This window comes from Nannizzia gypsea, genomic scaffold (genome assembly GCF_000150975.2).
Source record: "Nannizzia gypsea CBS 118893 supercont1.8 genomic scaffold, whole genome shotgun sequence".
NCBI lineage: Eukaryota > Fungi > Ascomycota > Eurotiomycetes > Onygenales > Arthrodermataceae > Nannizzia > Nannizzia gypsea.
Genome location: NW_003345194.1, coordinates 208582 through 234601, shown reverse-complemented (window position 1 = coordinate 234601; position 26020 = coordinate 208582). Strand labels below are relative to the sequence as shown.

Genomic DNA, 26020 nt, shown 5'->3' with positions numbered 1-26020 from the left:
TGTGTAGTTAGTGTTCTACTCCCACACCCAAGCGGCCACTGGAGGCATAGTTCTGAATACTGGCTTGGGATTGGAGTATATGACGATAGTCACCTTTTCGTTGTGAATTATTTTTCAAAACTTCCGGAACAGAAGAAGGGTGGGAGCCTACTTTACTATGTATGTATCCTAATATACGGTGGATAGTCCAAGGTGTCAAAACTAAAGGCTGGACTCCACAGCTGACATCATATTGCATGTGTTTTTCTTCCAGATGAATAAAATCAGGGGGAATATCTACAACGACGGAAAGACTGGAGAAGGAGATAGAGCTGGTTAAGGAGCGTTGAATTAAAAAACTAGTCTATAACATGATTAAGTATTCAGTAATTATTAAGGAGCGTCATTGTCCCGGAGACTTCCGACCTTCGTCATAATCGGTAAACATAATTCTTTTCATATGAGAGAAGCACGTCGGCTGCCAACAGCCTAAGCCTTGAATCCACAGTCGCTTGGTTTAGCGGGCTCGTAGGTGACGTTGATTCTTCCGAGGTGCTCGGCCTGGTTGTTGGTAAGAGTGTCCATAGCCCTCTTGGCGACGTTGAAGCCGGTGGCCCTGTCGATGGAGGTAACGAAGATGGATTTGTTGAGGACGGGCCAGGTGACCTTGAAGCATTTTCCGCAGTTGGCGCTGTTGTATCCCTCGACGGCAAAGGAGCCACCGATGTTGGGGAAGTTGGGGAGAGAGCCGGCGGTGGTGAAGCCCTTGGTGATGAGGCCGTTGGTGCCGTCAGAGCAGGCTACCTGAGTGAGACTGAGACCGGCATTGTCGAACATTGGGTCGTAACTGAGGGTGACTGTGCCAGAGATGGCAGCAGCAGAGGAGAGAGAGACCATGAGGCCGAGAGTAGCTGGGATGGTGAACTTCATTTTGGCTGGTAAGTTGGTGGGAGGTTGGGATTTTTGCTTTGAGAAGTGGTTTTGTTTGGAAGGTTTTGGTATAAGTAAATTGATTGTGATTTGTCTTTGTTCTGTTGAAGCTGTGTTGTCTGATGATGGAGAGAGTAGAAAGAAATGTCAGGACGGTGGCTACCTACACGGGGTTTATATAACTTTTTTTTTCTCGTAGCTATGTTGACAACCGCACTGAGAGTTGAACACGGTCTTCCAAAGTCTCCATTGTCTCTGGGAGGAGTAACCTCGCATGCAAAGAGATCTGCAATGAGGGATTCATGGCTGGAATCCACCAGCGAACGCCTCCATGCTCTCCAAGCCTGCAAGCTGCATTCTGGGAGAGCACTTCCATGTGCGACCGGTTCAGCCCGTGATTCCCGAAGCATTCGATGCGGGGCAGGGAAATGGAAAGCAACATGTACAGTTTGAAACATTCGCAATCGGGACGCATGTACAAGGTATTCACGGGTCATGTGAGACACTATTGCATACAAAAGTACTTTTGTATGCTGTCATCGAGCATGTTCTGTTCCATAAAACCCGTATGCTCTTGTCAAAAGGCGACGGGCAGAGCAAAGAGAGAGCAAAACCACAGGGTACATGCTTGCGGCGTGCATGCTCAAACCTGGAGGAAGAGAGACATGAATCCATCATGCTGCAGCAAAGCCCCAGTAAAGCCATAACTAACCATAACCATCTCCTCTTCATCCAAGGTAGCATTGCAGGCCATCTTCGCTTCGCAGGCGGGGGGCTCAGGTTGTGCAAGTGCCCGGGGGAAAAGCAAAGAAGCAAGCTCCAGATCCAGTGACACGGTAGCTGCAGGCTGTCGATGAAGAGGAGCTTGAGCTCCTTCTGTGATGCGATCGGCATATAGATCGACATCGCCCGCTGCTCTATATTAAGAAGTCTTGTTGTATCTTGTATCTTGCTAGTGTGCAGAAGATGTCTCACTCTCTCCGAGACCCTATCCGCTGCTGCACCGGCTGTCGGATGAGGGCATTCCGCCTGCGCCCGTCTGGTTACATCTATCTTTTGGACAGAAGCAAGCTGGACAGGCCGGGCTTCTTCGCAACCCTCAGACTGCTTCGTCCTGTTGACTATCTTGATGTCCTTCCATGTTGTCGTCTTTTTCTTGATGTCTGCTTGTTTTTTACTCTTTTTTTTAGCTTTCGGAAAGCCGACCTCGATCTAGCCAGTCACGTGCAGGTCATGTGGTCGCTTGATCGGAACATCGGAGGCCGATACCCGGCTGACTAAGAATTTGGTTATATAATCGTTCCTCGCCTTTTTCTTTTTCTACCAACCAAAAAAAAAAAAAACAAGCAAAAGGAGCCCAAGTTGATTGATGGTGATGGATGAGATCAAAACAATTTGGCTGGTGATGTTGCTCTTGGGACTGAAGGATGAAGGCGGATGGAACGCTGCGGCTGAGCATGGCATGATCAGTGCAGATGTTCGGGAAGAGTGAGACAGGTTGCACCAAGCGGCCAGAAATCTCGTACAGTCCCACTGCTCTTGGGCATCAGAGGCAGCCCTGGTTTGCAGGATATGCCTGTCTAGGAACATAGTGGCAGAGAAGCGATGCAGAAGGTATATGTGCTTAACGGGCTCTTTACCGAGTAAGGTTATGTTATTTCAGGGGGCTGCTAGTCGAGCCACGGCAGAGCGCTGGAAGAGGACCATGGATGGGAGCTGTCTCTGCAGTACAAGGCGAGTGACCGAGTAGAGAGTAGAGACGGTTATCGTGCCTAGCTAAACCGGCGCCGTCAGCAGCTCGTTATCCCGCACTCTTTTTTTTCTCGGAGATAGGCGAAGGAGTCCGCACTGACGCTGATACACGAGATTGGCTCATGGAAGGGCGAGCTTTGCTTTTTTCCGATACGCGGAGCTGTCCCCGGTTAACTGCTTAGAGGTCTCAACAGATCCTCACCCCCACAGTTTTCCGCGCGAGAAGAGGAGAACCAGAACAACACCAGGCCGTAGCCGAGATGGCAATTCTCACTGTCTAAGCACGGGGGAAAACAAGAGGCAGGATCGGTCACGTCGCAGTTTACTTGCGAGACAGTGAGGATGGCGGCTGAGGCTCAGGATCAGGATGCTACTCATCCTCCTCCGTCAGAAACATCACCATTGCTGGGTGGTGGAGCGAGCGTCGAAAACGGAGGACCGTCGGGTGAAGGTGAAGCGAACAATACAGGCCTCCCGTTGGTAGAGGAAGCCAGCTTCGGGGAGCTCTTGAAAATATTAACGAGTACTTGGGTTGGTGTGTTTTTTGCAGCTCTCGGTATGTCGCCTCCATGGTTCTTAGATCTTAAAAACAGACAAAAAATGATATCCAAGATTTGTGGGCTAACTAGAGCGACTGCTTTCTTGAAGACGGCACGATTGTTGCTACCATTTCGGCTCAGATATCTTCCTCGTTCAATTCATTGTCACTTATATCATGGCTTGCCACCGCTTACCTGGTCTCGAGCTCTGCCTGTCAGCCCATCAGCGGCAAGCTAACAGACATCTTCTCTCGCCGAACGGGACTGGTTATATCTAACATTCTCTTCGGAGTCGGTAACCTGATTTGCGGTCTTGCTACAAAAGAATGGGTCATGATCCTTGGACGAGTTATCGCCGGGATGGGCGGGGGAGGACTGACGGCGATTTCGACATTCCTCACGTCTGACCTGGTGCCTCTGCGCAAGCGAGGTATCTGGCAAGGCATTGGAAACATTTGTTTTGGAATTGGGAGCGGTCTCGGCGGTATATTCGGTGGATATGTGAACGACAACTGGGGGTGGCGGTGGGCATTCCTTATCCAGGTACCCTTTGTCGCCGTCTCCGCTATCCTGGTGTCGATATATGTCAATGTACCCGTCAGGGTGACAGACACCTCTCGGTGGAAGAGGATTGACTTCCTCGGTGCCGGGACCTTAGTCTGCGCTCTCGTTCTCTTCCTACTTGGACTCAATTCTGGTGGCAATCAGGTGCCATGGACGCACCCTTTGGTTCTCACAACAATTCCTCTCTCAGTCGTGCTTCTGATCGCTTTCATCTATATCGAGGATAGGGTCGCGGCTGAGCCAATTATCCCTATCCGCCTGCTCATGGACCGTACCGTTCTATCCTGCTGCTTGACCAACTGGTTTGTCACCATGGCTGTCTTTGCCCTCTTCATCTATATACCCGTCTTCCTCCAGGTACAGGGCTACACGGCTACATTGGCTGGAACTCGTTTGGTTGCACAGGCTCTTGGTACCTCCGTCGGCTCTCTAGGTTCAGGCTATCTGATGCGTATGACCGGACGCTATCTTTACTTTAACTACGGCTCAGTCGTCCTGATTGTCATCGGAATAGCATTGATATGCTCCGTCAATCTCGCAACACCGGCTGTCCCGCCTTTTATCTACTTGTTTATCTCAGGGTTGGGATACGGCGGCATGCTTACCTCCACCCTTGTGGCCATCATCGCCGCCGTGGACCATGAACACCAGGCCGTGGTCACCTCTGCCTCCTACGCCTTCCGCAGCACAGGCAGCTCGATCGGAATATCAGTCGCCTCGGCCGTGTTCCAGAATCTTCTCCGGTCTGGCCTCTGGTCTCGCCTTGGACACCTCGGTAATGCCGAAAAAATCATCCGGAAAATTACAGAACGGTTTGAGGAGATCTGCAATCTTCCTCCAGACATAGCTGCGATTGTTCGGAACTGCTACATGGGCTCGCTCCGGGCAGCGTTCTTGACTGCCCTAGGACTGGCTGCCATGGGAGTATTGGCAAGTTTGGCGATGAGAGAACACAAGCTGCATATGAGCCTGGCCAGAAAGGACTAAACGCAGTATTTGAATGGTAGAACCTTTTATAGCTAGGACATTGGATTCAAAATATAGATATCATCCCGTTTCTCCATATTAAATAGCGCTTGGCTAGGCTTTTGGTGGCGACAGCGCAAAATCTTCTAGTTATCCCGCGCGGAAATAAACTTCCCCAAATCCAGCTCCATAACTATTTGAACAACAACGACGGAGCATTCAGCTTCATCTACCTGCAAAACACCTTTCGAGTCTTGTTCCGCCGACAGCTATAACTATCCTACGGCAAAGACCAAACTCCCAGTGAGAGAGGTAGGCGGTTGTCATCCTATTCTTTTTCTATCCTGCTGCCTGCCCGCCGTCGCTGTGGCTTTCCCGCCCGTTCATGGCGGCAACCAGCGGATGGGCTCAAACTCACTATTCGGCATATATATTAACGCAATCTGGTATTCTCTAGGTCTTCTCAGGACGGAGAAACATCGCAATATAACTAGCCGTATCTTCCATCTTCCTCTTTGACCGACGGTGCCGTGCCGTCATCTCCATGTTCCTGGAATGCGGCTTGGGCATCCATGCGTAGCCCCTGCAGAGGACTCGAAGCGATGAGAGAGCCGGTCAGCCCAAGAAACGAATTACAAATATCACCACGTCGTGTCCCTCCTGCATCTTCTCGGCGGCTAATTCGCTATTTATAACCAGCCAGCCAGTTATAACCCCCCTGGCCAATAGCAGCGATCTGGATTCCCCGTTTCTGGAGATTATTTAACAACGTCGCCAACACCCACCTAAAAGCCCATGCAGATGGCTGTTGGTATCAAAGAAGTGCTGAATGGAGAGCGCTCAGACGCCAAAGCTACGTCAAAATTCGAAACTATGAGCCCTGCTCATATAAATGCCGGTCCTCGAGATGCTAATCCTTGCCACGGCGATGAAGGTGTGGGCGATATTCGACTCGAAGACAGCATGGTGGACGGGCGGAAAGACAAGGCCTTGGTCGGAATGACTGACAGGCCGACAAAACGGGTTATCCTATCAACCAGCACACCATTCGCCGACACGGTTGTTCGCTCGCTCTATAGAGATCCTGACGTCGAGCTTCGATTAATCGTACCGCAGGGGTTGGTCGTCGGACAAGGGGAGTTGGAGAACGTGAGATGTTACGAGGATGCGCCGCAGCGAGTTACAGACACTACCAGCCAGCCATTGCGAGGACAGTTCAATATGACGGCTGCAAACCTCGCAGATTGGGCAGACTTGTTGATTATAAGTCCTATGGATGCCGGAACGCTTGGGTCAATGGTTTGTGGACTAACTACGAGTCTTACACTGACGCTACTGCGAGGCTGGGATGTTTCTAAGTCTATTATTCTTGTTCCAGGGATGACCACTCGCCAGTGGGTTGCGCCTATCACGAGAAGGCATCTGGACGACATCCAAGTCTTTTGGCCGTGGGTTAAAGTGCTTCCTCCTATTCTCTCCAAGTTCGAAGCTCCCGATCGTCTGGTCGAGCTGCCCTGGGATGGACGGGAATCGTTTTATGATGAGATAAAAAAGGGTCTGGGATGGTCTATGGGGATGGATATAGAGGGTGGACGTAACCCTTCGCAGGAAGTTGATGGGGCTGAGAAGGAAAATGGTCTGAATGGAAAACAAAACGGGACGACGATACCCCCCATCGTTAGCCTTCAGTCAAGCGACAGCTTCTCATCACAGGCTACGATTACACATCCTACTCCGACCCAAACTGCTCTTCCTTCTGAAATACTATCAATGATCTTTGAAGCTCTCGGTGACTGGGAAACTGCTGCTGCAGTTGGCATCTACACCCGATTACCAACTCCTGACCAGTGGAAACCTCTAATACCCCGTTCACATTCCTCGCAATGCACACTTGAGTATGCCATTCTAAAGCGGCCGTTCTCTGAAATCGAGCAATACCTCTCGTCAGCCTCGCCGTGGAAACCACTCTCCTCAACATCCGCCCATCTTATTCTCAAATTTTCACGAATAGATATATTAGACTTTATTATTACTTCTCGATCAGATATTTTCTGGTCTACTCCCCGGCTTCTAAACCTCCCGTTCCGAGCTTCAGCTATATATGGCAATACTGCCCTCCTTGACTGGTGGCTTCGCTGTCCTGAACTACCGAAGAAAGACTACCTAACAGATGCAATGGACTCTGCTTCACGCGCCGGGTACATCCATGTCCTTGATTGGTGGCGAAATTCCGGCCTACCACTCCTCTATACCGAGCGAGCACTCGAATCTGCATCAGCGGAAGGCCATGTATCCGTACTATCCTGGTGGAGAAACGCATCTGAATGCTCCCCCGAGCATGCTTTACCGCTAAAAGTCGGCAAATCTGTTCTGCTAGCTGCTCAGTCTGGCCGGACAAATTCAATAGCCTGGTGGGATCAATCGGGTATACCTTACTCATACACCGAATCTGTCGCTCGAATCGCAAGTACCCACGGGCATGTGCATGTTCTAGAACTGTGGTACAAGCTGAAAGGCACAAAGATGATATTTGATAACCAGGTTCTTGTCGGCGCCACGAAAAATGGGCATGTAGATGTTCTTGAGTGGTGGCGGAGAAGTGGACTGCATGTCGAATTCAAGACGTGTGACATTGAAGAGGCCCTTGAAGACGCAATCACTGGTGCGGAAGAGCGTGTCCGTCGGTGGTGGGAGAGAAATGGTTTGAATCTAGGTGTTGGAACCAGCGAGTGGATGAAAGTCAAGGTATTATAAGTTGCCAATACATATATTTCTAATGCCATATGGCGTGTCATGAATTATCCTTCCCTTATTCTCCCTAATTATAATTAGTTATGTTTTTGTTTGTTTGTTCGGCTTATTTCCAAAAAATGTCAGCTATGTAGTTCGCCTTCTTATAGATAGTTGATAGCATCCAAGTCACTTTATCATCGACCCTTGACAACCTAACAAAAGTCGGAGCCTTGGTTACCGCTTTTAGCGATTGTTCATCTCAACTTAAAATTCACGCCGCTTTAAGAAAACTTATGCTTAACTAGGTAAACCTTTTTTGTTGGCCACAGCCGAAACCTTAACCGGAATATGCTTTATGCTTACTTTCTGCGTAACATGTCAAACAAGTGAGATTAAATTGCGTACGAAGTACGTCCAAGGCAGATTGCAGATTGACTAGCATAGATGACACTAGCTTCAATATAAATTATGTTACTAGAAAAATGATTAGTTACTGGAAAGTCAAAGTTTTTTCGTGTATAATTTATATTGATTTCTATGTAGCATAGATAACTATATATATAATCATCAAGTATATCCAAAATGAATGGAGCATGGCACAGCCATAATGGGCAAAGGGTAACTGCTGGCGGTTGCCAGCAAGCCCCAATTGACTCCTATGCTTAGCATGTGAAAGAAAGAAAGAAAGAAAGAAATTAACGGTGGGTATGTCGCCTATCTTGATGCAATCAAGGGCCTTGAGGTTCTGAGGCAGGTCAGGTTATGGAGCGCACCGATTTATTTGCCGCTGCCATTGTAGATAAGCTTGCCGGTGGTGCCCTCGCCAGGGTTCTTGATAGCGTCAGTGGCCATCTCCTTGATAGTATCGCAGAGACCTGGGCCGCCCTCCTTGCCCAATCCAATGAGATAAGCACCGAGACCACAGACGTGAGGAGAAGCCATGGAGGTACCAGAAAGAGTGTCAGTGCCGTTTCCTGGCTTAACGGAGGTGATCTCATTTCCTGGGGCGTAAATGTCGACTATAAAAGAAATATTAGCCTCAGTACCATATATCAGTGGTAAATCGAGATTTCGTACCAACGGCTCCGTAGTTAGAGAAGTCAGCCTTGCTGTCATCCTCAGAGGAAGCAGCGACAGTGCAGATAGATGGCTCAGAAGCGGGAGAAGAATGCTGGGCGTCCATCTGTAATGTTGTTAGTTGCGCACTTTGGTATAAATATACGGAGTTACGGCCTGAAACTTACGTTATCATTACCAGCAGCGACAGCCATGAAGATACCGGCATCAGCAATGGCCTTAGCAGCCTTGTTGGAGGCCTCAGAGCGAGGTCCGCCGAGGGACATGTTCATGACGGACTTTCCAGCAGCCTTAGCGGTGCTGTTGCCGCCACCAGATGCCTCCTTCATAGCCCATTCCATGCCCATGATGACACCAGAGTTGGATCCGGAGCCTTCGCAATCAAGGACCTTAACGGCAACAAGGTTGACACCCTTAGCAACACCGAATTTGGTACCACCAACAGTTCCAGCAACATGGCTTCCGTGGCCGTTGCAGTCCTCATCCATTTTATCAACGAAATTCTTACCCCACTTGGCACGGCCACCGAAGTCTCCGTGGTGGATATCAATACCTGTATCGATGATATAGGCCGTGACGCCCTTGCCAGCGGTGTCATCATAGTAGTAGGTAGAGCCACCAGCCTCCTTAGAGCCAACGCGGGCGAGGCCCCAAGAGGGAACATTATCCTGCTGGGTGATAGCAGTGGCCTTCACAACGGTGTCACGCTCAATGAAGTCGACCTATCAAGTAACGGTTAGCAACGATCGTTTTCTACTTCAGGGACCGCAAGTTCTCATGAATGGACAAGCATCTCATACATCATCATGGTTGGAGATATCCTTTATCATAGCTTCATCGAACTCGCCAGTGTAGGCCTTGAAGGTGCCTCCCAAGGAGAATTTGTGCTGCATTCCAGCCATGGGTTTGAAGCTACCACCGCGGCGCATTGGGCGGCGGCTGAAGTTGTTGCCAACCCAAGTTGCATGGGCGTTGAAAGCCTCGTGAGAAACATCCTGCTTCATGACAACAATGTACTTGTTGGGGATGGTCTCTGCATGAGGGCCAGCCTCGAGGATCTTAGCACCATCGACAGTCGACAACGCCGCCAGGACGATAGGAATGGCCTTGGTGATGAAACCCATGATGGACAATGCGGTAAGATAGGCGACTGAGAAAGGCTAAGGGAAAGGAGTATTTGGTTGTTGGTAGTGAGGATGGAGAGAAAGAAAGAAAGAGGGATTGCAGTGGGAAAGAGAGGCCTAGATATAGACTGCCAAATGGTACGATGAAGCCAACCAATTTCTATCGTCATCACCTTGATCGTATCTCTATTTGGGAGTCAGGCAATCTTTGCGTCATCTGTTACATGCGACAGGGTTGAAACCTCCCCGCTTCTAGGACAAAACGCTCCCTGAAAGGTATGCCCCGGGGTACTTCTAGAATAGAAACTGAGATCAGAGACCTTGGTGGAAGCGATCGTCAACGAAAAATGCAGCTCGAGCTTGCTGCGTGAGGTGAAGGATGAAAGAATATGACAAGATAGACCGGCAGATGCCCGTCACAAAACCTGTTGTGGGGATAATGATATTACATTAGTTGCATGAGGTGTAGGCCGCATGAAAGGAGATAGAAACTTTTGAGAAACGCAGTGAAGATCAGATTGCTGCGATACGATAAATAACGCCCAAAGATTGTCGCTTGTAGGCTCTGGAGAGCAAGGACAGGGGACGCAATGCGGAGAATTTCCTGCACGATCTACAACTTCCCGTCTTTGCCCAGGGTGGGATTGCGTAGTTAGGGCCACATCGCCAGGGGACTAGCCAGGGATAGTTATGGAACACGAGTGTATCAGCGTATCGCACCAGCAGAAGAACAGGTCAATGTTGCTGGGCGAATAGAGTAGTGATAACGTATAACGGAGGCTCCATCCATAGTATTTGGTTAACTGAGGAGCAGTAGTATGTTTGAAGTAGCTAGTTTGATAACTAGTTCACCGACTATTCTGACTATGGAACAATTTGGCAGAATGAGAATAGAATGGTATCAAATCGTGCCTCATGGGACACTTCCACGTGGAGAACCCGTTCTCTGACGCGCGTTTCGTTTTTGAGAACCCTTAGCGTTAAAACTAGATCAGGGACCCCGCCTGTGCCTATGCCGCATGTTACGTGCAGCCCGTGTCGATGTTGCAACGAAGCTCGCTCTAACGGAATAGTGGAGAGCTCTAACTTGTGAGATTAACGCTCGGAGTTTTAGGTACTGCCGATCCTCAGATTCTCTTAACCAGCTCATTTCCGGGTGATTTCCCGCCAATGAAGACCATGGTTTTTTATAAGTACGGAGTGCTTATGGGGTACGCTGGCACCTAGCTAGTTTACCGGTCTTGGGAGCCTTCCTGGTGAGTATGTATGTATTGCATACGTCGTAAATGAACTAACCTTGTCGGGAGATAAAATGGCATGGCAGAAGCATACTCAACCTTCAAGTATCCGATGAAGTCAGAGTCGACTTGCAAGGTATACAATCCCTCTTGATCATGGGGTTGTTGTGCATATGCAGGTAGCCTGAACCCTGAGGAGAGGTCAAGACCTTCTGAGTTTGCCACCCGTCATGTTGCGACCGGATAACTGATTGATGAGGGAGATAAGCATTCCAAAATCTTCACATCCCCAACCTTGGCGGAAGTCGTATGTAAGTTGAGCGAGTATATATATAATACGAGCTCCATAGGTACCCGCGGCTGCTTATCTGAAAGTGGAAAAGGCCGAAGTCTTTAAAGGGAGAAGTTCCTGTTGTGGGGTGATTATGGCCTTCATAGTACCCAGCTTCGTCATCAATGTCGGGGCTATAACCAACATCCTATGCAGATCTGGGTTGAATCAAAACCTGAGAAGAAATTGGAGAGTACGGAATACTCTATGCCATTCTGACGGAGTGTCCGACCAAGTTCCCGCATGCAGGGGTTTCGGCCTCTGGGCATGAATGAAAATCTCCTGATTCTGGCTGCCACTAATAGAAGTCACATTTGAATTTATCTTCTCAGGAGAATTAAATAGACGGCCGAATGTTAGAACGATGTTAAACTGTGTACTAACAGAACGCTTTCTTTTCTAGAGTGAATAGATATGGTTCTGTGGTTAGCCGATCAAATCTGTCTGGTGGACATACAGGGTACATTTGGGCTCATATCCGGCCTATTAAATGGTGTCAGCTATCTGCACTCTAATACTCAGTGGCGTTAACTTGCACAATTATTCCACCTAAATAATGAGGTTCAAGAGCTTAACCCGAGTGTTGAATAGTGGAGTTGTGGCCTGCAACGGGCCACCTGGACAGTGCCATCATTTCCATTCAGCAATGAGAGTTTCCAGCCCAACATCTTTACCATCTTGCGCCACAGCGGGACGGAAACATTATCCAGGGGCTGTTTCTAGGCTGTATCCTTGTCCAGGTGGTTGTGTCGTAGTAGTTATTTTTGGACCTGCTGCGATTGCGATTTTCGTTGCTGCTGAAGGTTTGGTGGTTGAAACTGCTTACATAACATAAACATGATGACTAAACTATAACGTGATCAAACCCTGGGAGCATTTGAGTCACGTGGTTTGTAGTGGCTTATCTAAGTCAAAGGCATCCTAATAGAGTAGTTTACAGCTTACTCATTACTCCGTCACATTGATACCAGAATAAACCTTAAGACGGTCATTTTACCCAATACGAGATCTTGTAATACTCAACTCTTTGTATGAAAATACTACAATCATACACGCGCTTTTTTTAACATATAAAGGAGTACTTTCAACGACCAAGAAAACCCATCAACATCAGCTAAATAACTGCGAGTCGGCAGCTGGCTGGTCTTTTTCAGTATTCTGGAGAGAAATAATCCTACAGAGTACTGACACGCCAAAATGGAGAGAGTCTGCCACACTTCTTGTCAAATAACTGAGGAAACACGAGGGTCTTGGAGGTTGGGACAAGCTTCTCTACAGAGCCTACCGAGAAGTCCAAGGCTCCAGTATCTAGTTTTCCTAATTAACGGGTTACATACGACATAGCTGATAAACAGCCAGCGAAGGCCCGAAAGCGCGGCCAGGAAGCGTGGCCTAGAAGATTATTGTGCCCTCATCTTTTCGACAGCCCAAGAACGATATCGCTCTTGATGCGGCCTTAAAATCCTTGCCAGTGATATCGACGAACTAACTAACTTGATGTAGAGAGACGGATGGTTCCATCTCCCGAACGCCGTCATACCGCAGGGATAATGTTCAGCCGCGGTTTCTACCCCAGACTATATGAAAGATCCTCCTCCCCGGATCATAGAGCTGAGAAGCCCGCTGCAATGCTCAACCTCTAACCGCTGGGCTCAGAAGAACACACTTCAAGATGGTTTTACTTGGGCTTGGTCTGTCTGCTGCCTTGACCTTTTTCCTAGTCTCCTATCTCCCCAAGTACTCCATCGCTGGGTCGTTTGCATGGACGTTGCCAGCTCTCTTTACATGTTACCTTCTACTCCGAGCCCTGTATTTTGTCATTTTATACCCTATCTTCTTCACACCATATAGACATTTGCCCGTCCCACCAGTGAGTACGCCGAATGATCTTTGATCAGCATATAACGCTTACTGACTTTATATGCGATAAAAGGGAAGAAGTGTTTGGAATGGACATTTCAAAATCCTGCAGGCATCTTCCCAAGGCACGCCAAGTGCAAAATGGACCAGAGAAGTTCCCAATGATGGGCTCATTCGGTATTATTTCATGTTAAACCGAGAGCGGCTGCTGGTCACATCAACAAAGGCCTTGGCAGATGTGCTCGTTAACCGGGCTTATGACTTTGAAAAGACCCGGGCACTGGTTGCATCTATAAGCTGGGTTACCGGCACTGGAGTCATCCTTGCCGAGGGGGATGTACACAGGGTAGGCTTGTCGATATTATAACTGCCTCATATGGCTGTAGCTGACAGCTTCCAACAGCTTCAAAGAAAGCACTTGAACCCTGCCTTCTCATTCCGCCATATCAAAGAGCTCTACCCTATTTTCTGGCAGAAATCGGTAGAGATGACCGAAAGGATTGCACAAGACATTGCCGCTCTCCCTACGAATGAAAAGATTGTTTGCTTCGCTGACTATACCGGAAGAGCAACCTTGGAGATAATTGGCCTAGCCGGCATGGGTTATGATCTTGATTCGGTGAATGAGCTTCGGGAGGAGTACCGAAAGATGTTCAGTACCCCAGGCCGCTTCACTGGAATTATTCGGAATATCGTCTTTTTGACTTGGCCAGACTTGTTTTTCTATTTGCCACTTCCGTATGTAAAGGCAATCACTGCTGCGTCACAAAAGACCCGCACAATCTCTCGTCAACTTGTCCAGCGGAAGCGACACGAGCTCTCCTCTAAGAAGATTGATGATTCAAGTGGTGATATTATATCCGTTGCCCTTGAAAGTGGCAACTTCACGGAAGAAGGCCTAGTAGACCAGATCATGACCTTCCTGGCTGCTGGCCACGAAACAACCTCAGTATCTCTACAGTATGGCACACGCATACTATGCACCCACCCAGAAGTGCAAAGTCGACTGCGTGAAGAAGTCAGGGCTAAGATCCCGTCCACAGGGCAAAATAGGGATGCAAATGGGTTACCACATATATCCTCCTCCCTACTTGACACGTTACCATACCTCAACGCATTTTGCAATGAGCTCTTCCGCTTCTATCCACCGGTCACTGTCACGTCTCGTCAGGCAATTCGTGATACCGTCATAGCCGGCCAACCTATTAAGAAAGGGACAACATCGCCATTGCACCCCGAGCAACCAACCGAAACCCGGAGTTCTGGGACCAGATGCCGATGTCTTTAATCCAGAACGTTGGCTGGCTCTCTGGCTGTGCGAATACCGGCGGAGCTGAATCGAACTACGCCTTCCTTACTTTTATACATGGGCCTCGCAGCTGTATTGGAAGCTCTTTTGCGAAGGGTGAGTTGATGTGCTTGATTGCTGCACTTGTAGGAAGGTTTGAGATGGAGCTTGAAGATCCAGATAAGGAGCTGGAGATCACGCCTGGTTTAACTAACAGGCCAGCAGATGGAGTTAGGGCCAGGCTGAAGGTTTTGGAAGGCTGGTAGAATGTATTACGTGAAAGATTCAACCCGAGGGACGTGTTTTCTATGTCTCTATTCATGTGTGTGTTTGAACGATAGATGAGCCCACAACATAAGTCCATGGGTGTATGTGATGCTAGAGTACTACAGTTAATTGTAGTACTCATCTCTGAATGCCATCATTCTCTCCCTCTGTACACCATTGGCATCTTCTTCCGTCCAAGCTCGAAGCATGCCGCCGCTGTTAAAGTCGAATACTGCCTTTCCCTTAATCGGCTCATCGCTTTGGTGCTTTTCAGCCCCGTGTGGTACTTCAGTCTCAATGCCAATTATTCCTCCCGAACCTTCTCCGGTAACTCCCCACCGTGGGCCTGCCGAACGCTGAAGCTCTCCGCCAGGTCCAGCGATGGCAGTGATAGCATCTGCAAGCGAATCCTTTGCTCCCAGTTTCAACAGCGAGGCAGCAGAGTGGGCAGCGGCTACACGGACGAACGAGTCGCCGTTACCGGTGCAAGAGAGTCCGAGAGCTCGGCGAGATGACGAGTCGGGGACATCCCAGGCTTCAGCCCAATATCCGGTCCCAAGTGTTGACGTATCGCCAATCCTTCCAGGCAGTTTGTTTGTCAGGCCCCCTGTACTTGTAGCTGCAGCTATATTTCCCCATTGATCAAGGCATACACACCCAACTGTTCCTTGACTGAGGTACTTCGAAATATCTTCTCCTGGTTTAGGCAAGGTGTCATGGTCAATTGAAGCTCCTTTACCCAGCCCTTTCATGTGTTCATCCCACCGTTTCTGGGTGAAGAACCATTCATCGGGCTTGGATTCCAACCCCCATTCATTTGCGAGGGATTCCACATACGGTCCACACAAATGAGAGTGCATGCTATCACCTTTACCCCTGTGACCTTCCACGTCATTCCGTAGCAAGACTTCCCTCGCTAGCCGTACCGGATGGCGAACGTTTTTCAGCATCATGACGCCAGCACCACGCTTAATTAGTCCCCGCTTTACATCTTCACAACCTTGAGTTTCCGGGAATAGTGAGCAGACCATCACGGAAGCTTCCATCTCGTGGGTGCCAGTAACTGTAAACACGCTTCCCCGCCCACAGTTGAAAAGTTCATCATCTTCTAGCAATGACACGGCATGGACAGCTGCGTCGATAGCAGAGTATGGTGTAATCTTCTTTTTGGTACCGTCTTCTTCTTCCTGTTCACCGTTGAGGAGAGTAACAGTAGAGTGGAGGTATTTCAATAGAGACGCTCGGTATCGCTCATATAACTCTGGCGGGATTCTGGCGCGTGTAATGTTCCCCGCACCGCCATGGATGATGACCGTTGGTTTAAAGCGCGGTCGCGGCGTGGGTTCCTCGGAAGCCGCATATGTGACTGTCATGGTGTCCGCGCCAGTCAGCTATGGGTGGGAAATGAATTCCGTAAAGGTCTTTGTATGAGTAGAATGATGCCCAACTTCACCTTCGGCTAAAATGCGGAGTAACAGCCGCTCTTTCGCCCGGGTATGATCACGTGGTGCTTAAAAGCCAAGAGAGGTATATAAAAACAGCAACAAAAAGGAGGCAGTTCATCATCGAACAATGAGTTAGTTGCAATTGATATGGCTTTTTCGCTGCAATGTGCAAGTAATGTACAGGGCGCGGAAGGTATTCTCGCTTTCCAACAATCATTAGCGCCAAAAAGAGAAGAGAAATTGGGCATATATCCATGGTGGTCTGGGAAGGTGCATTGCACATGTAGACGTTGGGGGGACATGCATAATTTATGGATGTAACAGGGCAGGATGAGATCTGGACAAACTGCGAGGCGGAGGTTTTGGGCGTTTTTGGTGAGTTTGATGAGACACCCTGGGAGGAAATTGGGGTTTAATAAGGACATTATAAGAAGGGTAAAACGCGGGATTGAAGGAAACCGGAGGGAAAGGGGAAAGACAAATGGACATCATCTATTTATAACCCATGCCCCTAAGAAAATAAGAGACCAAATAACTCCAGATAAGATGAGGATTTCGAAGGATGATATGTGGGCGAGGATAGATCCAACGCAGAATCGTTGGGGTGAAGAAACGGTGTGGAGATATGAGGCCGGCTTGGTATATATGGTTGAACTGACTACGCAGTCATTGTATTTGATGAACCACTGGGTGGTGGTGGAGGTGCCTATATGCAACATACATCAGTTTGGAGTTTCAAGCCAAAAAAAAATTCCTAGGACAAACTTACATCTAGTCTGGTGTTATCGGCCATCATTCTCTGGAACCCGATACCAACACCCTCGATAACAGCCAAGAAACAAGCGCACATGATGGCAGAGTTTCGTGCAGCTCTCATACCACCACGGATAGCGAGTGCACCACCAGTGAAGAATCCAGCGATAACTGATGACAGCACATTAGTTCATAAGCCCGCAATGACTCTCGCATAATGTATTGTGGAAGTGAAGGTTGACGTACTGGCATTGTAAGGATCTTCCTTCTTTCTTATTCCCTTGACTGTGCAGTCGAATGTCGAAAAGAGACCACCCCAAACACCAAAGTTACCGCCGAGGACTGGAGCACGAGCTTTAATGGCTGTGATGGCTCCTATTCTTCGTTCACCGTATGGGCTATTTCTGAATCCCTTCACACCATGCCAGACTGCACCACCGATGGCCTTAATGATAACCAAGTCAGTTCAACTATACCAATCACCCAGGATAGACAAATATGACATGAAATAGAACGATTGATGAGAGGCATGAACGTACACCCATACTGAAGGCACCGCCGAAATCACTGAGGATGACATAGGGACACGGGTCGCGGGTGTGATCCATTATGCCGAAGTGGAAGGTATTATAATATTATAAAGATGGCCGTAATCGTGCAATTCGAATTTATTTTCAAGCCCAGCAAGAAAAACAGGCCCGCCTTATCCGGTGTATTGTACAAATCGAGGTTTATGAAGATTTTTCTTCCGGCGATGAATCGGTGTCGGAATGAGCTTTCACACGGCTGCGTCGACCGTGTCCGGGGATCAGGTAGTGGAAAATAAAATATGGGAACAGTAGAAACGGAAAGAAACGGCGGTTTCCTGATGGGTTGACGAAGGTGTTTCTTGCGCCGTCGTTCGTTTGTCTTTTCGATCTTTGTCGATTTTGCTTTAAAGCTTTTGAGAAATAAAAAAAGATCGCAAGTCTTTCATGCACGTGACGTCATGTGACGAGATTTTGCCTTCAGCCCTCGGCGACAACGAAAGCTGAAGATATCAAAGTCGAGTTCAACAAGAGGCAAATATACAAGTCTGGAAGTGAAGATATGCGAGTGAGATGGTGGAACGAGAAGTCAGGTTTATGGTTTTTATTTTTGCTATTCTTCGTCTTCCCGTATATATCACCCTCGCGGGCTGGACGGGCTGATCTAGATCTATATCTAGACTAAACTGATACAACTTCAACAAACGCCTGCAAAGAAAGAAAATACCCAGACACAAATGATAGCTAAGTCTCCAAAGAAACATACATGAAGATGCATATGGTCATGTTCAAAATACAAGACAGAAAACAGCCAAAGAACACGCGGATAGGCCATTATATCCGGTGGCAACATCAGAAATACACATTATGGTCATCAAGAACAGTATAGCAACGCGTGGGACATCAGCTAAATAGCTTTCTCAGAGGAGAGGGCTTCTTTTTCTTCTTCTTTTCCTTATCTTTCGTTTCATCTTTCTTATGCTTGCTCTCACTGTGGGACCGAGACGTCTTGGAGCTTTTGGAATGTTTGGATGAGTGTGAGCGGCGTGAATATTGTGAGCTGGTCTCGTACACACTACCACCAATATAAGACGATACTCGGGTTGGTGCAGGGAGTATCCGGCTGCTTCTGACCTCGCTTCGACGGTCGTTCTCGTACGCCTGCTGTTCGTTAAGCATCACACGAGACATTGCCGCTGCAGTGGGTGTAATGAATTCCCCGTCCACAGATGTTCCACAACTCTCCGCCTCGGACTCCGCAACTCCTCTTCTCCAGCCTTCGATGCGGCTCATGCTGGAATTGACTTCAAGTAGCTCGTCGACCATAACAGGAGCTTCGAGTTGGCGTTCTTCCACTCCTTCAGGCTTGGATGAGATCTGTTTGATGATTTTGTATCCTCCAAACATCACTACAGTGACGCCGATACCCACACCGGCCGCAATCATGAAGTGTGGGCTCGCCAGGAGAGCGAAAACGGCTGGTGCACTGGCTCGCAGGGTTGCAAGCGCAGTGGGGCCGAGATCCGTCACGAGCTTGCTGATTTCAGCCAGGGTGAGAGCAACAGCGGCCATGGCATCCGGGTTTGACTGCAGGTGTGCAATAGTTGCTGTCACGGAGTGATGGGCGCAGTCGGCTTCAACGAGTAGATCCTTGACCTTTCCCACGAGTCCGGGCATATCGTTAGGTTCCGGATCGAGTCGATCGAGTGCAGACTGATGGAATTCGCCGTATGCTAGATCCATGTCGACTTTGGGGAGGGTATGGGCGCGTACTTCGCCGTATGGAGGCCTAACAGGCTTTGCCATAGTAAGGTCATAGTCCGTATGGCGTCGGGCAAGCTGGGCGTTGGGATGGTGGCCTTCGGGATACTCGGAGTGAATCTCAAATTCGAACGACCGGCGTTTTTGCGACCTGCTCGAGTGGTGACTGTGATGTCTGCTTTGCCTGTCGTCGTCATGGTGCCGAACAACCGATTTGGCTCGGCCTAGGTGCCGTTTAGCAGTCGTGGAGCGGCCATCCTCGATGGTGTATGCTGCAAGGGCTCGACGGGTGTCTCGTTCTGCCTTTTTTGCATCCTCCGCGCTACGGATAACCGCCTTGCGTTCCTTATAGGCAGAACGAGCTTCTTTAAACACGCTGAATAGATGTTTGCTCTGGACAGAGCTTTAGCCAAAGCACTGGTGGTGGCAAGGCAACAGCGGGACTCACGGTGCTAACAACTTTCCCAGACTTGTCTATCACGGAGATCGTCTGACCTATAGCGGCGGCCATTTTGGGTGCTAAAAAGCGATATAGATGAGGTATGGATGGACTGGCACACAGTGTCTAGTCTGGAAGAAGCCGTCCCGAGGCTTCGACTACCATATGTACTCGATATGAAGAATAAGAGTATATGGTCTATTTCGAGTGTGCCAGGAGATCCCTCTCGCAATGAAGTGCTTTGCTGAGTATATATAACTACCGCTGCCAACTCAGCAATCTGGAATGACATCCAATATTAATAAATATGAAGCGGGACCCATCCAGCCATCGAGCACCATCCGATCCACGGCGATGCCTACCGCCCACTCTCCGCTGGCCAACTGGCGCCCTACTTTTTCTTTCTCCCTTCCCTGTTCGGCCTCAGTTGGGCTGGGAGAATGAAGCGGTTGGGCTGCGTGATTGGCGTGAAAGAGACGAAGAAAAAAAATAAAAGGAGCCGGCCACTCGATGACGATGTGGCGGTGAATCGTGGCGCAGATTCTCGTATAATATGCAAGAACAGCCACAGCAACTCGATTCTGCTGATGATGCAAACTGAAGAAATGCAGACTCTTCTCTGACTTCCTGGCGATGCCTCTTAGCTCTGTCTTTGCTCTCCCTTCTCGTCTAAGAGCGAGTGTGATGTCGGACGCTGGAAAAGATGAGTCTGATCGAGAGAAACGACGGTGTAGGGGTCGATATCCCTGTGGAGTGCAGTGGACCGCCGGGTAGTCGTTGGGCTAACCCTTTTAACAAGCATCCCGTCTTTGCTTGGTCCACTGCTTTTTTTTGGCTCCTTGTTCCGACAGATAAACTATCGGGCGAGTTTACTTACGGTCAGCAGTCAACCGTCCACAGCTCTTGAAGCTCGAACAACCGCCGTCGTCCGAATCATTGCATAAGTACTCTATATGCAGTGGCCGTCGTTTGTTGACAGCTCCATCAGTGGTAAAAATGATGTCTCAAAACGAAACACCAGGGAGGTCCGGCTGCTGTCGAAACAATTCCCACCAGTTTTCCGCCCAAATTTCCCTCCGCGGTGCTAAGACGCATCGGAGCTTTGATGAAAGTCCCTACAAAGTCGTGATAGCCGATGCTATGTATTCCGCGGGCTAGAAACCATCATCAGCCTCTCCTGCCCTCAAAACCACCATGGAGTCCTTTGTCCATCCATCCAACGAGCCCGACATTACTTAAAGTTCTGGTTGCTCTCCTAACTTCGCCGTATTGACCTTCAGTCATGAAGTGATATTGGGTGTTTCTGCGACTAGGCGAGTATGAATCCAGATGAATCCAGACGCTCGGCAGGGGGATCTGCACAGTCGTCTGACAGCTAGGTAAGCCTGAGCATGTCAGGGCGTCCATATACAATTAGATAAACGGTAGGTTTGGGTTGGGGGGCTTCCCCATACCTTAGGCAGATAAGCCTGGATGTGGAGGAATTGTGTCGTGAGCCCCTCTCAATTACTTCGTGTCCCGTAGCTACGGAGAAAACGTCCAGACTCTTGTCGCCTCTCCGGAGCTCGTTAAGGATGCGCGCTGGGCATCGGAATTTTCTGATTTTGCCTCTTCTGCCTGCAAGGCAAACTACTATTCATACTCCGTACTAAATGGCGACAATCTCACACTTCGGCATGTCTACCTAAACAATTACACCAATCAAAGGACCACACAAGAGGCGGGAGCTGCCTTGCCCAAGCAATGTCTCGATCATGAGAATGCACCTCTGATTGGTTGGCTAATGCATGAGAAGTGCCTCACTCGTATGGAGTACCTTGTACCCGGCCCCATAAAGAGATGCACGATATATGACCCCGATACTGCATAACTTCTCTTCACCTAATTCTCCATTGATGACCGTAAATCAGAAGCCGAGATGGTATCCGTAAACCGTGAACAGTTTTTGTACTGATTAAATAGCTATGCAGGAGGTAGATCCATAACAGCTAGATTAGGGATATTTACGGTGTCCTAAACCTTTTCCGTCTCATCTCGTCCCCCTTTGCCCATCATGATGTTAACTCGTCACTCGCTATGGAGTGGTCAACAAGCCGTTTTCTGCGGTAAGCCGGCCCGCATGGGCTACCCAGCCCTTCCCGCTAGATATGCCGGTCTCGCCGCCAGGATGACTCCGTAGAACCGGTGATTTAGCAGGCCATTAACAGGCTCCGTTCTCCCCTTAGCCAGCCGTTCTCTACCTGGCATCTCAAGATCCAAGCCGAAGACCAAGCTCCAAACTCCAAGCCACGCCTCATTTCCGTTTGAGAAATACGGCCTAGCTGCAATGCCAAACCTAATGGCTCTCTCCTTTTCAGGTCACGATGCGGTGAAGCTGCACCGGTCGATGCAACAGGCTGGCTGGTCCCTTGAAACCAGCGAATTCCCACGATAGCAGACAATAATTGGCCTGCCGATAATCCATTGTGCATCATGCATCATTGATTAAAAGATGGTCGAGTGACCGTGTCCTACCTCCCATTTATTTTCCTTCCGGCGTAAGAGAAAAGGATAGTCACTTTCGTTAACCTGTCGACATTCTTTCATCCTCTCGTTTGAACATCGTCTTTATAGTCTTGCCCAGCTGTTGCTGCTGTTTATTTTGTTGACTGATTGATCCAACCTCGACCTCTGACCGCAGCCATGCCTCCTTCAGTCACTCGAACGACGCTGAGATATGGCATCAATTACAGCCAGTCCGCAGCTTTCGGTAGGTCGATCTCATTGCAAGTCTGTTCATCTCTCTTCTGCTGTCTGTATGGATGCCCTCCTTTACCCGTCGTGTGATTGTCGCGGAGGTGAAGTTGTTGTTGTTGTTGTTGTTGAGATGAAGTTGGTGAGAAGAACAAAAAGGAGTCAGTGCACCGCCACACGATGTCGACATCGCGCTTCATGGAAAAAATCTCCCCTTTTGGCCAAGCTTCCGCCAACTTACAACATGACACAGGGAGATTCATAGCATTTATCATTGACACAGAGCACAGTTCTGTTGCGGACGAGTTAACGGTGGTCCCTTTGTTTTCGATAAACTACTTAGCTAGTTACAAAAATACGAAGGAATTGGCTAAGCTTTGATTGACAGTTTTCATCTTGCATTACTGACGGCATGGATGATATAGATGCCAATAGCATTGATACAGGCTTCACCAAGCTCTCAACAGCTGAAACTGCTGGATGGAATGCACAGGACTCTGATTCATCGCCGACGACGGAGTCTAGGACTGCTTCTGGGGTGGCGCATCGGCTGCAGGCCAGCCGTTCGGTGCTCTCATTAGCTATTGGCAGGCATTGCGTATTTGCAGGACTCCAAGGAGGAGACATTGTTGTAAGTACCATGGCAATTATTTTGATAGGAAATGCTGTTCAAAAGCTGATTTCTACATCAGGCGTGGTCACTTTCGACTTATGAGTCAATAGCTTCAGTGGCAGCACATCAGGAGAGCGTCCTTGGGCTTCATTTGTCCCCAGATAAGGAGCTCCTATTTTCTAGCGGTGGAGACTCTACTGTCAATGTATGAACCAATGAGTTACATTATGGGTAGAAGTACTAATGAATTATAGGTTTGGTGCACAAGAACGCTGGAACAGTTGTACTCTATAGAGTCTCATCACGACCCTGGGGACATTTTTACCGCTGTATACTCCTCAGATAGGGGAACGGTGTATTGCGGTGGTCAGAACACGAGTATACAGGTATGAATTAAACCTATTTAGTTCTCCAGGCTATTTACTCACAGATTCCTTCTAGTGGTGTGACCTCCAACAAAGTGACATACCACAGACAATCGCGAACAAGGCAAATAAGCCGCACAAGTTCTTTGACTCCACCGGCCCTGGATCCACGGAGCCCATCTCTACCCCTTGCCAAAATGGGGTTGGGAACCATCATGGGCAAAAACTATATTTTAGAAAAGACCAGCACCGGCTCTTCGCTCACAACGGGTACGTTTATTGCATGAGACTTGTCCGGGGATTGGTAGAAACTAGTGGTGGAGAGGTTCTTTTAACAGGATCTGGTGACGGATCTGTCAAGATATGGGAACTAGGCCATGGCTCTGGTGTGGCGCCAAAAGAGCTTTTTACATTGCAAAACAGAGACGAATCGGTTTTATCCATCTCAGTTGACGGGACATTCCTCTACTGTGGCCTCTCAGGAGGCGCAATCAATGTCTGGAATTTGGAGTCGAGGCAGATCATCAAAACGATCTCTAGCCATACAGGCGACATATGGGCGATTGACATTATTAAAGGGTTCATTCTTAGTGGTGACTCAGATGGTGTTGTGAAGGTAAGAATAACTAGCTTCCGCCTCACAATATATGGCCAACCAGATCTAACACATCCAGAAATTCAACTCCCGTTTTGAGGAACTTGGGAGCTGGACCGCCCATGATGGGAAGATGCTCACATCTACATCTGGGAATATCAAGGATAGATGGATCTTCGCAACTGGTGGTAATGACAACACAGTTGCCCTGTGGGATTTGACCGATGAGAAAGCCGATTCGCAGGAGATACCTGCCATTAGCAACGGTATGCAGCAGCCCTTTTTGGTTAGCTATGGATTATCATCTTTCTAACGAAAAATATTAATAGATGAAATGGTTAACACTCTGGCAAAATTCATTGCATTCAAGACAATTTCGGGTTGCTCAACCTTTGCTGGCGAATGTGCCCAAGGAGCAATCTTCCTCCGCAGGCACTGCAAGTATCTAGGAGCTCAAACTAAACTACTCGGGACAGGCCAGAAGAAGAACCCCATTGTGTTTGCTAAATTCCCTGCGAATGCACCCACAAAGAAGGACAAGTCTATTCTTTTCTATGGTCATTACGACGTTGTCGGTGCTGGAGCGAGCCACCCTAAGTGGAATACTGACCCATTCCACTTGACCTCTCTAAACGGATATTTGTATGGCCGTGGCGTCTCCGACAATAAAGGGCCGTCCCTTTCTGCGCTTTATGCTGCTGCAGAACTCTACCAGCGAAAGGAGCTATCTTACAATGTTGTTTTCCTTATTGAGGGAGAAGAAGAGTCTGGCTCACAGGGGTTTGGACAAGCAATCCGTGAAAATAAAATCTTGATTGGTCCCATTGACTGGATTCTTCTGGCCAACAGTTACTGGCTAGATGACCATATTCCCTGCCTGACGTACGGCTTACGAGGAGTAGTACACGCAAACATTGTTGTATCAAGCGACCAACCGGATCTTCATAGTGGCATCGATGGAAGTTCGCTACTCGACGAACCCCTCAAGGACCTGACATTGCTTTTAGGAACTATAGTTGGACCCAAAGGAGCCATCAACCTTCCAGGTTTTCATGATCCAGTTCTACCACTAACATCTACTGAAAAGGCACGCTACGACGCTATTGCCGCAGCGTTACTACCGCACCACCCCGAAATCAAGGACTTTGAATCATTTACAGAATCTCTGATGCATCGTTGGCGTGAACCGTCGCTTACCATCCATTGCATTGACATTCCTAGCTGCAAGAAGTCGACTACCACTATATCAAGAAAGGCCAAAGCATCACTGTCTATTCGTATCGTTCCAAACCAAGAGTCCAGCAAGGTGGCAGAAGACTTTATCAACTGTGCTCAAGCCCAATTTGCCGAGTTACATTCCCAGAATACCCTTACTGTCGAAATTACCGGGACTGCGGATCCATGGCTTGGAGACCCCGATAATGAACTATTTGAAACCCTTTCGCGTGCCGTGACATTGACGTGGACCAAGGAAAAAAACGGCAGCCAGGGACACAGCTACCCTCCGTTGAATAAATCACAATTACGCTCTCGCCCTGAACCAATACATACTGATTCGACTGACATCGCACATATCGTTACTTCTTCATCTTCGCCGAAATCGCCTGCTGCAATGCAAAAACAGAGCATTCCAACGTCTTCAACTCTTGTCGATTTATCAGCCGCCTCCAGTTCAAACAGTATAAAATCTAACCCAGAAAGCCAAAGCTCTCCCCGAGAACAAGGTACATACTCTATCTCTGGACAAGAAAACTGTAACGGTAGGAACCTCACCAAGCCAATATACATTCGTGAAGGAGGATCTATCCCGACTATCCGCCTTTTGGAAAAGGAATTTGGTGCTCCGGCGGCTCATTTACCCTGTGGCCAAGCAAGTGATAACGCTCATCTGGACAACGAACGTTTAAGGATCCAAAATCTGTACAACAGCCGTGAAATTTTCAAGAGCATGTTTTCTGGAAACTAAATAGGTCCGGTTAAATCATTTACTGCATATACCCGGTTTGGTTTCTTTTTTTGTTTCTTTTTCTTGGTTATTTTTTGGGATGAAATGGACCGGTTAGATTTCATTTACGCTGTGAAATTTCGGGGCCTACTTTTGGACCTAAGCCAGACTCTCATTTCATATTTATCAAAGGACG

General features: G+C 48.5%; 11 protein-coding genes across 11 annotated transcripts; 5 read left to right on the top strand and 6 right to left on the bottom strand.

Annotated features, from left to right (window-relative positions):
- Positions 1–468: 468 nt before the first annotated feature.
- Positions 469–909, bottom strand: MGYG_07927 (hypothetical protein; the record flags this gene model as incomplete). Its single annotated transcript, XM_003169712.1, has 1 exon — positions 469–909. The coding sequence occupies one exon, from the start codon at positions 907–909 to the stop codon at positions 469–471; it is 441 nt and encodes a 146-aa protein (XP_003169760.1).
- A 2094-nt stretch (positions 910–3003) lies between these two features.
- MGYG_07926 (multidrug resistance protein fnx1) lies at positions 3004–4751 on the top strand (the record flags this gene model as incomplete). Its single annotated transcript, XM_003169711.1, has 2 exons — positions 3004–3217; positions 3310–4751. The coding sequence occupies 2 exons, from the start codon at positions 3004–3006 to the stop codon at positions 4749–4751; spliced, it is 1656 nt and encodes a 551-aa protein (XP_003169759.1).
- A 780-nt stretch (positions 4752–5531) lies between these two features.
- On the top strand, positions 5532–7484 carry MGYG_07925 (hypothetical protein; the record flags this gene model as incomplete). The annotated part of the gene is made up of 1 exon (XM_003169710.1): positions 5532–7484. The coding sequence occupies one exon, from the start codon at positions 5532–5534 to the stop codon at positions 7482–7484; it is 1953 nt and encodes a 650-aa protein (XP_003169758.1).
- A 756-nt stretch (positions 7485–8240) lies between these two features.
- Positions 8241–9664, bottom strand: MGYG_07924 (proteinase K; the record flags this gene model as incomplete). The annotated part of the gene is made up of 4 exons (XM_003169709.1): positions 8241–8482; positions 8541–8646; positions 8708–9262; positions 9341–9664. The coding sequence occupies 4 exons, from the start codon at positions 9662–9664 to the stop codon at positions 8241–8243; spliced, it is 1227 nt and encodes a 408-aa protein (XP_003169757.1).
- Positions 9665–10482: 818 nt separating this feature from the next.
- MGYG_07923 (hypothetical protein) lies at positions 10483–11764 on the top strand (the record flags this gene model as incomplete). Its single annotated transcript, XM_003169708.1, has 6 exons — positions 10483–10594; positions 10779–10875; positions 10989–11038; positions 11171–11213; positions 11302–11426; positions 11646–11764. 6 exons carry the CDS (start codon positions 10483–10485, stop codon positions 11762–11764), a joined length of 546 nt encoding a protein of 181 aa, XP_003169756.1.
- A 1141-nt stretch (positions 11765–12905) lies between these two features.
- On the top strand, positions 12906–14381 carry MGYG_07922 (hypothetical protein; the record flags this gene model as incomplete). Its single annotated transcript, XM_003169707.1, has 3 exons — positions 12906–13103; positions 13167–13439; positions 13497–14381. The coding sequence occupies 3 exons, from the start codon at positions 12906–12908 to the stop codon at positions 14379–14381; spliced, it is 1356 nt and encodes a 451-aa protein (XP_003169755.1).
- A 392-nt stretch (positions 14382–14773) lies between these two features.
- Positions 14774–16021, bottom strand: MGYG_07921 (L-asparaginase 1; the record flags this gene model as incomplete). The annotated part of the gene is made up of 1 exon (XM_003169706.1): positions 14774–16021. The coding sequence occupies one exon, from the start codon at positions 16019–16021 to the stop codon at positions 14774–14776; it is 1248 nt and encodes a 415-aa protein (XP_003169754.1).
- Positions 16022–16751: 730 nt separating this feature from the next.
- MGYG_07920 (mitochondrial import inner membrane translocase subunit tim-17) lies at positions 16752–17454 on the bottom strand (the record flags this gene model as incomplete). The annotated part of the gene is made up of 4 exons (XM_003169705.1): positions 16752–16799; positions 16863–17017; positions 17093–17291; positions 17386–17454. The coding sequence occupies 4 exons, from the start codon at positions 17452–17454 to the stop codon at positions 16752–16754; spliced, it is 471 nt and encodes a 156-aa protein (XP_003169753.1).
- An 822-nt stretch (positions 17455–18276) lies between these two features.
- MGYG_07919 (hypothetical protein) lies at positions 18277–19645 on the bottom strand (the record flags this gene model as incomplete). Its single annotated transcript, XM_003169704.1, has 2 exons — positions 18277–19527; positions 19583–19645. 2 exons carry the CDS (start codon positions 19643–19645, stop codon positions 18277–18279), a joined length of 1314 nt encoding a protein of 437 aa, XP_003169752.1.
- Positions 19646–20213: 568 nt separating this feature from the next.
- On the bottom strand, positions 20214–20980 carry MGYG_07918 (hypothetical protein; the record flags this gene model as incomplete). The annotated part of the gene is made up of 3 exons (XM_003169703.1): positions 20214–20429; positions 20627–20727; positions 20809–20980. 3 exons carry the CDS (start codon positions 20978–20980, stop codon positions 20214–20216), a joined length of 489 nt encoding a protein of 162 aa, XP_003169751.1.
- Positions 20981–22255: 1275 nt separating this feature from the next.
- MGYG_07917 (WD repeat-containing protein) lies at positions 22256–25845 on the top strand (the record flags this gene model as incomplete). Its single annotated transcript, XM_003169702.1, has 7 exons — positions 22256–22322; positions 22732–22937; positions 22999–23124; positions 23174–23305; positions 23361–23900; positions 23959–24145; positions 24209–25845. The coding sequence occupies 7 exons, from the start codon at positions 22256–22258 to the stop codon at positions 25843–25845; spliced, it is 2895 nt and encodes a 964-aa protein (XP_003169750.1).
- Between the last annotated feature and the right edge of the window lie 175 nt (positions 25846–26020).